This window comes from Equus przewalskii, chromosome 22 (genome assembly GCF_037783145.1).
Source record: "Equus przewalskii isolate Varuska chromosome 22, EquPr2, whole genome shotgun sequence".
Classification (NCBI taxonomy): Eukaryota; Metazoa; Chordata; class Mammalia; order Perissodactyla; family Equidae; genus Equus; species Equus przewalskii.
Window position 1 is genome coordinate 12822186 of NC_091852.1, and position 13361 is coordinate 12835546.

At 34.9% G+C, this 13361-nt stretch overlaps 1 protein-coding gene across 9 annotated transcripts in view; it reads right to left on the reverse strand.

Annotated features, from left to right (window-relative positions):
• VPS13A (vacuolar protein sorting 13 homolog A) overlaps positions 1-13361 on the reverse strand; it is a 233757-nt gene that overhangs the window by 61816 nt on the left and 158580 nt on the right. For all 9 annotated transcript variants that reach the window (XR_011531544.1, XR_011531547.1, XR_011531546.1 and 6 more), the window contains 6 exons: positions 10273-10555; positions 6355-6750; positions 5981-6085; positions 5713-5859; positions 4583-4711; positions 4037-4170 (listed from right to left, as the gene is read on the reverse strand). Coding sequence is in view for 5 of the 9 variants with exons in the window: in XM_070590109.1 (XP_070446210.1) it covers positions 4037-4170; positions 4583-4711; positions 5713-5859; positions 5981-6085; positions 6355-6750; positions 10273-10555 (1194 nt within the window). In the remaining 4 variants the exon portion in view is untranslated. The remainder of the gene's footprint in view (positions 1-4036; positions 4171-4582; positions 4712-5712; positions 5860-5980; positions 6086-6354; positions 6751-10272; positions 10556-13361) is intronic.

Sequence of the window (13361 nt, forward strand, 5' to 3'; positions counted from 1 at the left end):
ATCCTTTTGATGAATTGCTGAATTCTGGTTGCCAGAATTTTGTTGAGAATTTTTGCATCTATGTTCATCAGCGATATTGGCCTGTAGTTCTCCTTTTTCGTGCTGTCCTTGTCAGGATTTGGTATCAGTGTGATGTTGGCCTCGTAGAATGTGTTAGGAAGTGTTCCATCCTCCCTAATTTTTTGGAAAAGCTTGAAAAGGATAGGTATTAAATCCTCTCTGAAAGTTTGGTAGAATTCCCCAGGAAAGCCATCTGGTCCTGGGGTTTTATTCTTTGGGATGCTTTTCATTGCTGTTTCAATCTCTTTCCTTGTGATTGGTCTGTTCAAATTGTCTGCTGCTTCTTGACTAAGCTTTGGGAGATTGTAGGAATCCAAGAATTTATCCATTTCCTCTAGGTTATCCACTTTGGTGGCATACAGTTTTTCATAGTATTCTCTTATAATCCATTGTATTTCTACGGAGTGTGTTGTTATTTCTCCTCTTCCATTTCTGATTTTGTTTACTTGAGCTTTCCCTCTTCTTTTCTTTGTTAGTCTGGCTAGGGGTTTATCAATTTTATTTGTCTTCTCAAAGAACCAGCTCTTTGTTTCATTGGTCCTTTCTACTGCCTTTTTTGTTTCAATAGCATTTATTTCTGCTCTGATTTCTATTATTTCTCTCCTTCTGTTGACTTGGGCTTTGTTTGTTCTTCTTTCTCTAATTCAGTTAGGCATAGTTTAAGATTGCTGATTTGGGATTTTTCTTGTTTGTTAAGATGTGCCTGTATTGCGATGAATTTCCCTCTTAATACAGGTTTTGCTGTATCCTATATGAGTTGGTATGGCATGTTATCATTTTCATTTGTCTCCAGGTATTTTTTGATTTCTTCTTTAATTTCTTCAATGATCCATTGCTTGTTCAATAGCATCTTGTTTAGTCTCCACATCTTTATGCCTTTCTCAGTTTTTTTCTTGTAATTAATTTCTAGCTTTATAGCATTATGATCAGAGAAGATGCTTGTTATTATTTCAACTTTTTTAAATTTGTAGAGGCTTGCCTTGTTTCCCAATACATGGTCTATCTTTGAGAATGTCCCATGCGTGCTTGAGAAGAATGCGTATTCTGCTGTTTTGGGGTGAAGCATGCTATACATGTCTATTAAGTCCAACTGTTTTAGCTTTTCATTTAGCTCCACTGTTTCCATGTTGATTTTCTGTTTGGATGATCTGTCCATTGATGTGAGTGGGGTGTTGAGGCCCCCTACTATTATTGTGTTATTTTGGATATCTTCTTTTAGGTTTGTTAATAGTTGCTTTATGAACTTTGGTGCTCCTGTGTTGGGTGCAAAGATATTTATAAGCGCTATTTCTTCTTGATGAAGTGTCTCTTTGATCATTATGTATTGGCCCTCTATGTTTCTCTTTACCTGCCTTATCTTGAAATGTGTTTTGTCTGATATAACTATTGCAACACCTGCTTTCTTTTGTTTGCTATTAGCTTAGAGTATTGTCTTCCATCCCTTCACTCTGAACCTGTGTTTGGCCTTGGAGCTGAGATGTGTTTCCTGGAGGAAAGAAATTGTTGGATCTTGTTCTTTCATCCATCTTGCCACTCTGTGTCTTTTTATTGGAGAGTTCAATTTGTTTACATTGAGGGTGATTATTGATGCATGAGGGCTTAATGCTATCATTCTGTTGTTCATTTTCTGGTTTTCCTGTGTTTCCTTTGTTTCTTGTCCTGTGTGTTTTAGCGGTTACCTATTGACTTCTGCAATTTCTTCTGCTGGGTTTTTAGCTTTTTCCTTACTTATGTTTTGTGTCTCTGTTCTGTTTTTTACTTTAGTGGCTACCCTGAAGTTTGCATTCAGAACCTCGTGCATAACATAGTCCATTTTCTGGTGTCCTCTTACTTCCTTAGCCTAAACTGATTCAATCCCTTACCTCCTCCCCTCCTAAATTATTATTTTCATCTCTTATTCCAACTTGTGTTGTGAGTTTGTGGTTACAGCAATAAAACTATCTTTGCTTTGGTGATTTCCTTCCATTTATCCTAATGCTATAGCTGATTATTTGCTAACCTATTCTCGTTCTATCTATTAGTCTCCCTACTCTGTATTTTGTGACCCCTTTCTCCCTTTTTTTTTTTCTTTTTTCAGGTATAAGAGCCTTCTTGAGGATTTCTTGTAGTGGAGGTCTTGTGGCTACCAAGTCCCTTAGCTTTTGTTTGTCTGGAAAGGATTTAATTTCTCCCTCATACCTGAAGGATATGTTTGCTGGATAGAGTATTGTTGGCTGAAGATTTTTATCCTTTAAAGTTTTGAATATGTCATTGCAATTTCTCCTAGCTTGTAAGGTTTCCATAGAGAAATCCACTGAAAGCCTGATAGGGGTCCTTTGTAGGTTATTTTCTTCTGCCTTGCTGCCCTGAGTATTCTTTCTTTGTCATTCATTTTTGCCATTTATACTATATATGCCTTGGAGTAGGTCTTTTTACATTGACAAATCTAGGAGATCTGAAAGCTTCCTCCACACACACTTCTTGCTCAATCCCTAGTTTTGGGAAGATCTCTGCTATTATGTCATTGAGCACACTTTCTGCTCCATTTTCCTTTTCCACGCCCTCAGGAATTCCGATGATTGTTAAGTTGCATTTTCTCATTGAGTCAGCTATTTCTCGGAGATCTTCTTCAGTTTTTTTAATTCTTAGTTCTCTTTCTTCCTCTGTCTGGAGGCATTCAACCTGTCAATCTTCGATTATGATAATTTGCTCCTCTCTGGTGTCTACACGGGCATTCAGGGAATCCGTATTCTGTTTTATCTGATCCATTGTATTTTTCATCTCTAGTATTTCTGATTGATTCTTCTTTATAGTTTCAACCTCTTTTGTGAAGTAACTGCAGAACTTGTTGACTTGTTTCTCTATATTTCCCTTTACCTCACTGAGTATTTTGATGACAGCTATTCTGAACTCACTTTCACTTAGTTTACCTATTTCCAAGTCCTCAAGACATAATTCTGTGTTTTTATTGTTTTCCTTTTGGACTGGAGCTTTTATATTTGCTGGATGGTAGAAGAGCAGTTTTTGCACATAATGCTGTTATTCGGTTGCAGTTAGAGCCTGTCCCCACTAGATAGGGGTCAAGAGCCCCATATTCTGAGCCCTCTGCCTTCAGCCGCAATAGCAGCGTGCAGCGTGGATTCGGGGAGGAGGGGCACTTTCTCTCGTGCACAGACCTGGATTCTGATCAGCTCTCGCTCTCTGGTTTCCTGGGGCCCTGGCTTGATGGGGTGCCCCCATGAGAAAGCTTTCCATTGTTAAAGGGCTTCCACTGCACAGGTCTTTGGGAGTCCTGCATGATGCCGTCGAAACACGATCCCTCCCCTGCTCCTTCCCTCACCCGCGGCAGTGATCCCAGCCTCCAGGGGAGGGAGCGAAGTTCTCTCTTACCCTGTTCAAGCTCCTCCGAGGGTGGCTGCAGCCTCTCCGCCCTCTGTCATTTGGCTCCTGTGGGTCTCTGATGATCTCTGTGTTATTAGGATTCTTTTGGTTGGAATTCAGTTGTTCCTTTTGGTTGTAACTTGGAGGGGAGAGAGTCCTGGGTGAGCTCACTCTGCATGTCACTGATGTCACTCCGTTTTTGCCAGTTTTAATCAACCAGTTTATTATTTTTGTAATACAGATAATCCTAAAAAACAGGCTTTCCTCTCTTTCAACATCTTTGAAGATGAGAGAATTGATACGCAAGGAGGAGTTCTGTGCCAATCTTCCTCTATTTTGTAGGTGTGATGCTGCCACAGCATGGCTTGATGAGCAATGTGTAGGTCTGCACCTAGGATTCGAACCTGTGAACCCTGGGCTGCTGAAGCAGAACGTGCAAACTGAACAGTGGGGCTGGCCCCAGTATACTTTTTTAAAAAAAATGAGGACCTTGTTTTACATAGCCACAATGCCATTATCAGTGTTTATATTCTTAAGAAATCATCATAAAGTCAATGTCTCATCACCTAGACTCTGCTAAAATCAGGAAATATCGTATTTGTGATCATCTTCTTACCTTTGCATGTACTGAACAATGTCATTCTTGGTGTGATTTATTAACAGGAATGTAGCTGCTCCATCATGATAATCCAAAAATTTAATAACTGTAGAATTCTCAGCCAAGTTAACTTCTGCTATAATACCTCCAAGCTAGAAGAAAGGAAAAGGAAATATTCTCTTTGATCATTTTCCAAAGAATACTAATAACATTTAATAATAAAACTATTCCTAACAATACTTTCTTTTGATGACTTAGAAAGCAATTCAGGATTTTATACTGCATGTCTGGGAAACCATGAATCTCAATTATTGGATACAGATAGATCAAATTCCAGATGTGGTATATTCTAGTATTCTAGGTACTCCGACAAATTTTCTGTATAACAATTTAATTGTTTTATGCCTCAGTTTCCTTTTAGTACTTTTCCCCTTTACAAAAAGAGATGTTTGTTCATTTATGATGAAAGGAAAAAAAAATCAGAGACAATTTTGATACAAAAGAATAAAATATTAGTAAGTATATATTAGCTTCTCTAATCACACACACACACAAATCACGTACCTTATTATCTAGACGCAATAAAATACAATTTTCTTGCTTCTTAAAATGTATTTTTTTGGGAGGGCCTTCATTTTTTTCAACTTGAATCAGAAGTTTATTAGAAGCATCCTCAGGCCAAAAGGGGATACACTAAAACATACGTAACATATTGAAAAAAGACTGTATCATAAAGACCTTTATGATTTTAATAAACCCATCAGAGTACACTTAGACTTAAATCTCTTCCAACACTAGCAGTAAAGCATCTCAAGAAGCATATATAAAAGGAATCCTGTGTAGACACAGAGTAGGGTGACTGTGTAACATCAAAGACAGGAGAGGACCATGAGGCAGGTAAGGAGAAAAGAAAGATGACCTCCAAAGAAATGACAGAATCACAGCAGAATTTTCAACAAAAATGGAAGCCAGAACACAGTGAAGTAGAATCTACATGTTGATAAAAAATAGAATTGATTATCAAGAAAAATTATCATAAAAGAAAGATGGTGATAAAAATTTGTAGGGATAAACACAAACTGATGGTCTTTACTTCCAAAATCTGCTCTGAAGGAAATTGTAAAGGATGTTCGTCAAGAAGAATGATCCCAGAAGAATGGTTTAAAAGTAAGAAGGTATAGTGAATAAAAATAGCAAATGCTTCTCTTACAATCCTAACATATTTACAGCAAAATTTATTCAAAAGTAAAATATTCTATCAATCTCAGGCAGTCTTTCAGAATGCTCTTATCCACAGGTCTAATAGCTGAAGATGGAATAGAATCAAAATTTCACTCCTGAATCACTAGCACCTTCTTAAAATAACTGGCTTTAACCCACACTGTAAAGGCGTTCCTAACAGCTTCCCAGACAATAAATCATTTCCTTCTTTTTGCTGCATTTATACCTTATCTAGTCTTCTACTGTTGTATTTAACCTCATGTGGTTACTCATTGTTAAATGTCTACTTTCCTTATCAAGCAATGCATTCTTAGATGGCAAGGTCTGTTTTTTAATAACTAAATATCTAGAGCCTGGAACTGAAACAAAATAGGGGAGGGAGGAATTAAAACATTACATAGTGATTTCAGGTACCTACCTTCAAGGAAAAATGAAAATCTAAAGAGGTACATTTTTGAAATTCATCTACCCACCTGCTCTACATCAAGAGAGAACCATTTATCATTTCCCTCTTCAGCCACTGATATCCGATATTTGCTTTTATTTTCAATCATATAAAAAGGGGTAAATGTCACAATTCTAGTAATGTTAAAACTGCTGAGGTATATAGTGACACCAACCTAAGGAAAAAAATATTAACACTTGAAAAACTGTTACATTCTCATAACATCCTTATAAAAATTAAGTAGTCAATAGACACAGATTAATAAAAGTTTCTTGATGAGCATAGAAGGAACTCACTTGATATTCCATTTTCAGGCCTTTACATTTGACAGCTCCATGACTACCAACAGTATCAATTGAAAACTGATCTGACAATTCACTATCAGTTACCATAAGCTGAACCTAGGAAAAAATATTTCAAATATATTACAATTTAGGTACCTTTAAACCTTTCTACATAAATTGATAAGCTTTTGCTTTTGAGAATAAACTAGCATTATACTGTTAATGCACTAAACCTTTCCCAATACTAAATTCTAATCTTTTTAGCCTCAAATATTTAATAAATGTTATTTCTACCTGTTTCATAATATTTTATTCTTCAAAACTCTAAAAACTAAAAAAGTGATAAACAGCTAAAGAAAAATGAAAGTTAAAAAAACCTTACATACCTTATTGTTATTAAAAAAGTGCTTTGGCTGAAAAGAAAAGAGAACTGGCTTTTTATAATTAGGTGGATGCTTTCGATGAATTCCATCTGCTTTATACTGCAACATTCGACCAGTTTTATTGACCATCCAATAAGGACTATGAAATGCCACAACTGTCTGGCCAGTATTATAAGTCACATGGACAGCAATATCTAAATCAGTCTTTTCTAATTCTGTAACACAGGTAAAATTGATGAAACTAATATCTTGTTGATTAGATTTTATATGATATTCACTTTTCCAGTCATGATTAAGATAGTCAAGTAATTTTAAATGTAGCTTGGCTTTATCCAACTGTACAGTACAAATCTGGGCTGAATGTCCTTCATTTAGAGTAGAAACTCTATGCTCAATCCCCTGTAATAAAAAAAATGCAGTAAATTTTTAAATGTTCCAGAATAATATGCCAAAAAATTCTATTTAATGATTCCAAACGCTATACAAAATGCTTTTGAAATACCTCCGTCAAAACAAGTGAGAAGAGAGGGCCTACAATGGAGAAAAGAAAGTCTCTTTAACAAATGGGGCTGGGAAAACTAGACAGCCACATGTAAAAGATTAAAAATTGACCATTCTTTTTCACCATTCACAAAAATAAACTCAAAATGGATCAAAGACCTAAAGATTAGGCCTGAAACAGTAAGTCTTCTAGAAGAGAATATAGGCAGTACACTCTTTGACATCACTTTCAATAGAATCTTTTCGGACACCTAACTCCTCAGATGAGGGAAACAATAGAAAGAATAAACAAATGGGACTTCATCAGACTAAAGAGTTTCTTCAAGGCAAGGGAAAACAGGATTGAAACAAAAAAACAGCCCACTATTTGGGAAAAAATATTTACAAGCTACTTATCCGACAAAAGGTTAATCTCCATAATATATAAAGAACTCACACAGCTCAACAACAAAAAATCAAACAACCCGATCAAAAAATGGACAGAGGACATGAACAGACATTTCTCCAAATAAGATATAAGGATGGCCAACAGACACATGAAAAGATGCTCATCATCACTAATCACCAGGGAAATGCAAATCAAAACTACACTAAGCTATCACCTTACACCGGTTAGATTGGCAAAAATATCCAAAACCAAGCATGACAAATGTTGGAAAGGTTGTGGAGAAAAAGGAACCCTCATACACTGTTGGTGGGAATGCAAACTGGTTCAGCCACTATGGAAAACAGTATGGAGATTTCCCAAAAAGTTAAAAATAGACATACCTTATGATCCAGCCATCCCACTACTGGGTATCTATCCTAAGAACCTGAACTCAGCAATTCCAAGAGTCCCATGCACCCCTATGTTCATCGCAGCATTATTTACAATAGCCAAGACGTGGAACCAATCTAAGTGCCCAGCAACTGATGACTGGATAAGGAAGATATGGTATATATACACAATGGAATACTACTCAGCCATAAAAAAGAACAAAATCATCCCATTCGCATCAACATGGATGGACCTTGAGGGTATTATGTTAAGCGAAATAAGCCAGACAGAGAAAGACCAACTCTATATGACTCCACTCATAGGTGGAAGTTAACATATAGACAAGAAGAACTGATCGGTGGTTACCAGCGGAAAGGGGGGGGGGGTGGGGGGAGGGCACAAAGGGTGAAGTGGTGTACCCACAACATGACTAACGATAATGTACAACTGAAATTTCACAAGGTTGTAAACTATCATAATCTTAAAAAAAAAAAAAAAAAAAAAAAAAAAACCAAGTGAGAAGACTGATATTCAAGTTCCAACTGTGCCAACTGTATAAACGTCTAAAAATTATTTGAGTTAATTTGTAAAACGGTTTAAATGATCCACCTTCTAAGGACTATTGTAAGGATAAAATTAAATAACATAATACAAAACTCCCGTTGGAACTAATAAACATTATAAAACACTGCAATTAGTAAAACATAAAAAAAAAATCTTATCCACTAGTGATTTTAGTTTGGAAAAACTATAAAATGATGAAAAATGTATGAGAAAATTTATGGTAATTGAAAAAAGCAATCCTAACTTTCATTTTTGATTTTCAAAAATCCCTCATCACCCATTTCCAATCACTGTTTATACCGCACCTTATATATCTCTCAAAACTGTTCATTTCTCTCCACCCACACTTCCATTACCTTAGTTCATGTCACCGTGACTTCTCAATTTAAGAGTCCCCTAACTGCTCTTGTCCCCTCTGACCCCTTCTCCATACCACAGCTAAACTGCCATTCTAAAAATTAATCATATCCTTTGGAAACTAGCAAACAGAATGTGATCCCTAAAAGCATCAAAGTAGAAGTTCTATGAGAATGGAACGTAGATGGATAGTTCATCTGGTTATCTCACCAGTTTTTCTGGCATCTCTAACCTGGTTCCTTCCTGTTGTTATAGGAATCTCTTCATCTTAAGATTTTGAATTACTTAAAGCAAAAATAACATGCTATTGACACTGGACATGTTAATTAACATTCCACAAAATAGAATGGTAGTGGTGGTGGTGCTAGAGAGGTAAATAAATGGCAACCACGTGCCTGTCAGGCACTGTGCTAAGTCCTTTACATATTATATCTAATTTGATTTTCCCCATATCCCAATCATGCAAGTTTTATACTATCCTTGTTTTATAGACTAGGACAAATGATTTAAAAAGACAACATAACTTTCCTAAAGACATAAAGCTAGTAAGTGATAGAACTAGGATTCAATCTCAACTCTATCTGACAGTGAAATATAAATTTTTAACCACTCTATCTGCCAACCATATGGAAAAATAGATAAACCAAAAGTACATTAAATTTTTCCCTCCCCCCAAAAAATTAACAGAAAAGTGTAAACATACAGTAAATCCCAATAATTAATAGACTATAATAAAACCAATAATCAATAGACCATAATAAATACCTACTTCCTTATATTTGATAAGCATGGCAAATGGAATATTTACTTAAAATCTTAAGATGGACAGATTCCCGTTAAAATAAAAGGAAGGAGTCAGATGTAATCCGTTAAAACAAAGAGTATTTAAAACAAAAAGCATCTTTATAGGTCATAAAATCCTTTTAGAGAACTCCCACAAAAATAATATAAAATAATGCAATAAATAAAGTAGATTTTTTTTTTCCATTTAAGTCTAGTACTTGAATATTATCATTATTTTTTTCTGTGTGAGGAAGATTGTCCCTGAGCTAACATCTGTTGCCAATCCTCCTCTTTTTGCTTGAGGAAGATTGGCCCTGAACTAACTCCTGTGCTAATCTTCCTCTATTTTCTATGTGGGACACTGCCACAGAATCGCTTAATGAGTAGTGCATAGGTCCGCGCCCAGGATCCAAACCTGTGAACCGTGGGCTGCTGAAGTGGAGCATGTGAACTTAACCACTAAATCATGGGGCTAGCCCCCTGAATATTATTTAATACTAATTCTCATACTTATTTCAAAAGTTAGTATATATCTTTTAAATATATGACATACAACCCATACACGAAAAGAAAAGATTAAAAAACATATATTCAAAAACTGAAACAATATCTTCATCTGAAGTGCTACCTTCAGATGATGTGATTATAGGCAATTTTTATTAACTCTATTTTCTGAATTTTCTAATAGAAATATATAATACTTTCATAAATGATTTTTAGAATGGCATATCATAGTTGTGTGTTTAATTAGTAGCCAGAATTTTAAGGTAAATTAATGGAAAAAAATTTTTTAAATCCTCTTTTTATACAACATGATTGAAACATTTCTTTTCCATTTGAAGAATATCTGTACTAACTACTCACCAGGACTGTTAAAACACTGTTCTATTGTTCATAATTTTAAATAACTAAAGCTACGAGATCAAAGACAGGAAGGCATTAAAAAAATTCCAGAATACCTCTACATAATAAGCAATCTTATAAGGAAGAAGATTTTGGAGTAGGACAGGTGGCCATAGATGCATTATGTATGGTAAGTCCCAACCATCTTCTGAATATACTGACAGAGATGTTAAATTATCTTTTTCTGGGACAATATTAATGATAAATGGTTTCTTGGAAGAGGTTTTAGGTCTACATTTCTTCTTTAGAAAAGTGCCATCATTTTTTATAATTTCTTCAAAGTCAATTCCTTCACACATTTGATAGTCCTCATCTTCTGGCTTCAGAAAAAGGAGTGATCTGCATAAAAGATTAAACAATATGTTTTAAAAAATACATTATGATTACAGCTTTAGAAAAATGAAATTACCTTCCTCCTTAGTAGTGTAATAAATTTTTATATTTTCACATTCTTCTTAGAGATAGGTAGAGAGAGAGACAGATATTTTCATCTTAACTTTCTGGAAACTAATCAAGTTATTTGGGTTATAAAAGAAAATTTTTCTTACAAAGTTACTGTCTTAAAAGTATGTTTACAAGATAACTGGTTTCTTACAGAAAATACATAATCATATAGATCATATATGCATAGCTAACATATACAACTATCTGTGACTTGTACATTTAACTTAAAAAAGTCAGCTTTCTTCAATATGTGGCCCTAATAGGAAGTAAATGTCGCAACTGAGTTGATGAACTAAAAAAAATTTGCTTTGAAAAATTAATCACCAGCTTTTCAAAGTTAATCAAAGTAAGCTCTCAACACTGAGCATAGTTGCAGAAGTAGTTGAAGATAGTGATAAAACCATTGGGTGTCACATATGATTAATCCTTATACTTAAATATCGCATTCTTTGTTTACATTTCAATTATATTTTAGGTTTAATAATTTTTATTTATTTATTTTTCCTTTTTCTTCCCAAAGCCCCTCAGTACATAGTTGTGTATTTGTGTATTCTAGTTGTGGGTCCTTCTAATTGTGGCATGTGGGACGCCACCTCAGCATGGCCTAATGAGTGGTGCCATGTCCACAACCAGGGTCCAAACCGGCTAAACCCTTGGCTGCCGAAGCACAGCAGGCAAACTTAACCACTTGGCCATGGGGCCGTCCCCACGTTTAATAATTCTGAAACTTAAGCTGTGTCCAAGTATAAACACTTAAGAAATACTTTTATATTTGTAAAACTAATCACTTACGATTATGACACTATTATCCCTTACAGATGAACAACTGTCTGGAACAACTACCTCCAGTTCGATGATTTTTCTAAGCTCTAGTTCTAAAATTTTAAATATCTACTATATATTTTTGTAATGATATCTCATGGTGCCTTAAATTTGCTAAAGTGAACTCTGAACCCTCCATACCCACTTCTCTGTGTGTCCTTTTTCAGGAACTTTCAGCTACTGGCACTCTGGACTATGAAATAATATTAGACTCTTCCATCTCCCCTGACACACACACAGACATAATTATCTCTCAAATCAGTTATCAGATTTAGCCTATTCTCTCTGTAATTTTTATTCTCTTTTCTATTCTTATTTCTAATATTTAAAAATAAAAACTTAATTTTCTGTAAACTAATGCCAATAGACTTATCCAGATTATCAAGACATTTATTGGATCCATTATTTACCAATAAGAAGGTAAAACTGGAAATGAACAAATGAGTCAGTCATTCTTTACCCTTAAAGAGATCCCAATAAGGTAGGAAATGTAATGTTAAAAGATAACTACTGCACTGCAATAGGCACCAAAAAACACAGCAGACTGAGGGCATGAGGGTGTGGTTAACTCTTTCTAGACTGGCCGCAGAGTGTTTTGCAGAGGTGATAATTTTTCCAAAAACCTTTGTCCTGAAGAAAAGACTAGAATAAGAGAAATACGAAAGGTTAAAGGAAAGTTTAAGAAATGAGTGTGGAAAAAACATGAGAGACAGATGATCAATGGCAAGATGTTCTGAATGAGATAAGCTGATAGAGTGATGGTCTTGATTAAGAACTCCAAATGTTCTGAGGGAGGAAGGAAGAAACAGATGATATTAAAGATGCAGATAAAATTTACATAAATGGGGGCAACAAAATGAGGGAGCACCTACTTCACTGTGAACTTGAACTATCTTTCAAATTTTATCTTTCAACATGCACATTATGCTCCAAACTCCAAGTATTTTCTATAGACCTATACAAACCCTGTGCTTTCATGCCTCCTTATCTCTGTTCATGCAATTCCTTCCACTTAAAATTGTCCTTCTCCGCTAATCTCCATATTACCATATTTTACCTATAATTCATGTACCTCGCCCAGGAGTGAATAATTAATCCCTTCTTTGTTTTCCACAACTATAACTCTTTCTGTAACTCTCTACAATTCATTTGTTTTCTACTTTCTGTATTTAGATAATATATCAATCTCTCAAGGGGAATAGCCTTGCCAATTCATCTTGGTATCCTATAGTAGTGCACTGCATGTAACAAAACACCTGATAAATGAAATTAAACTTAAGAATTTAATGAATTAATTAAGAATCAGTATATTTAAATTCTACAGGGAAAGACAGCCATTTGTTAATATAAGACTTCATATCTTAAATATAAGTGTACCTATGTCTAAGCATTGAATTAGAAGAGTATCTGATGTGAAATCCAAGCTAGTCAGTCACTAATTATTTTAACTAAGATTAACTTCCATGTAACAAATTAATATTTAGCCTTGAACAAAAAAGTGTAAAGAGACTCTAGTAGCCTAACTTTTCACTTATATAGACATAGACAAAAAATACGTGGCAATAATTTTTTTAAAATAAAGCAGAATGCCATTAACATTTATTATCCAAGGACAAAATGGATTTAAAGTTCTTCACAGAAATTTTCAAGCATATTTTACATGCTATCTTTAATCCAGTCTTGTAATTCACCCAAAATCCTCTCTAGAAGAAGTTCAAATACTGTAAAGAACTATTTTGTTGCTGTTCTCATAAAAATTTAATTCTTTCCTTCAGCAAGTGTGAACTAAGCAATAAAATACTCATTGGGGTGAGCAGGTCTACTATCTGAAATATGTACCTAAAACATGACAGACGGTCTTTCAAGCATTAGGGATCCA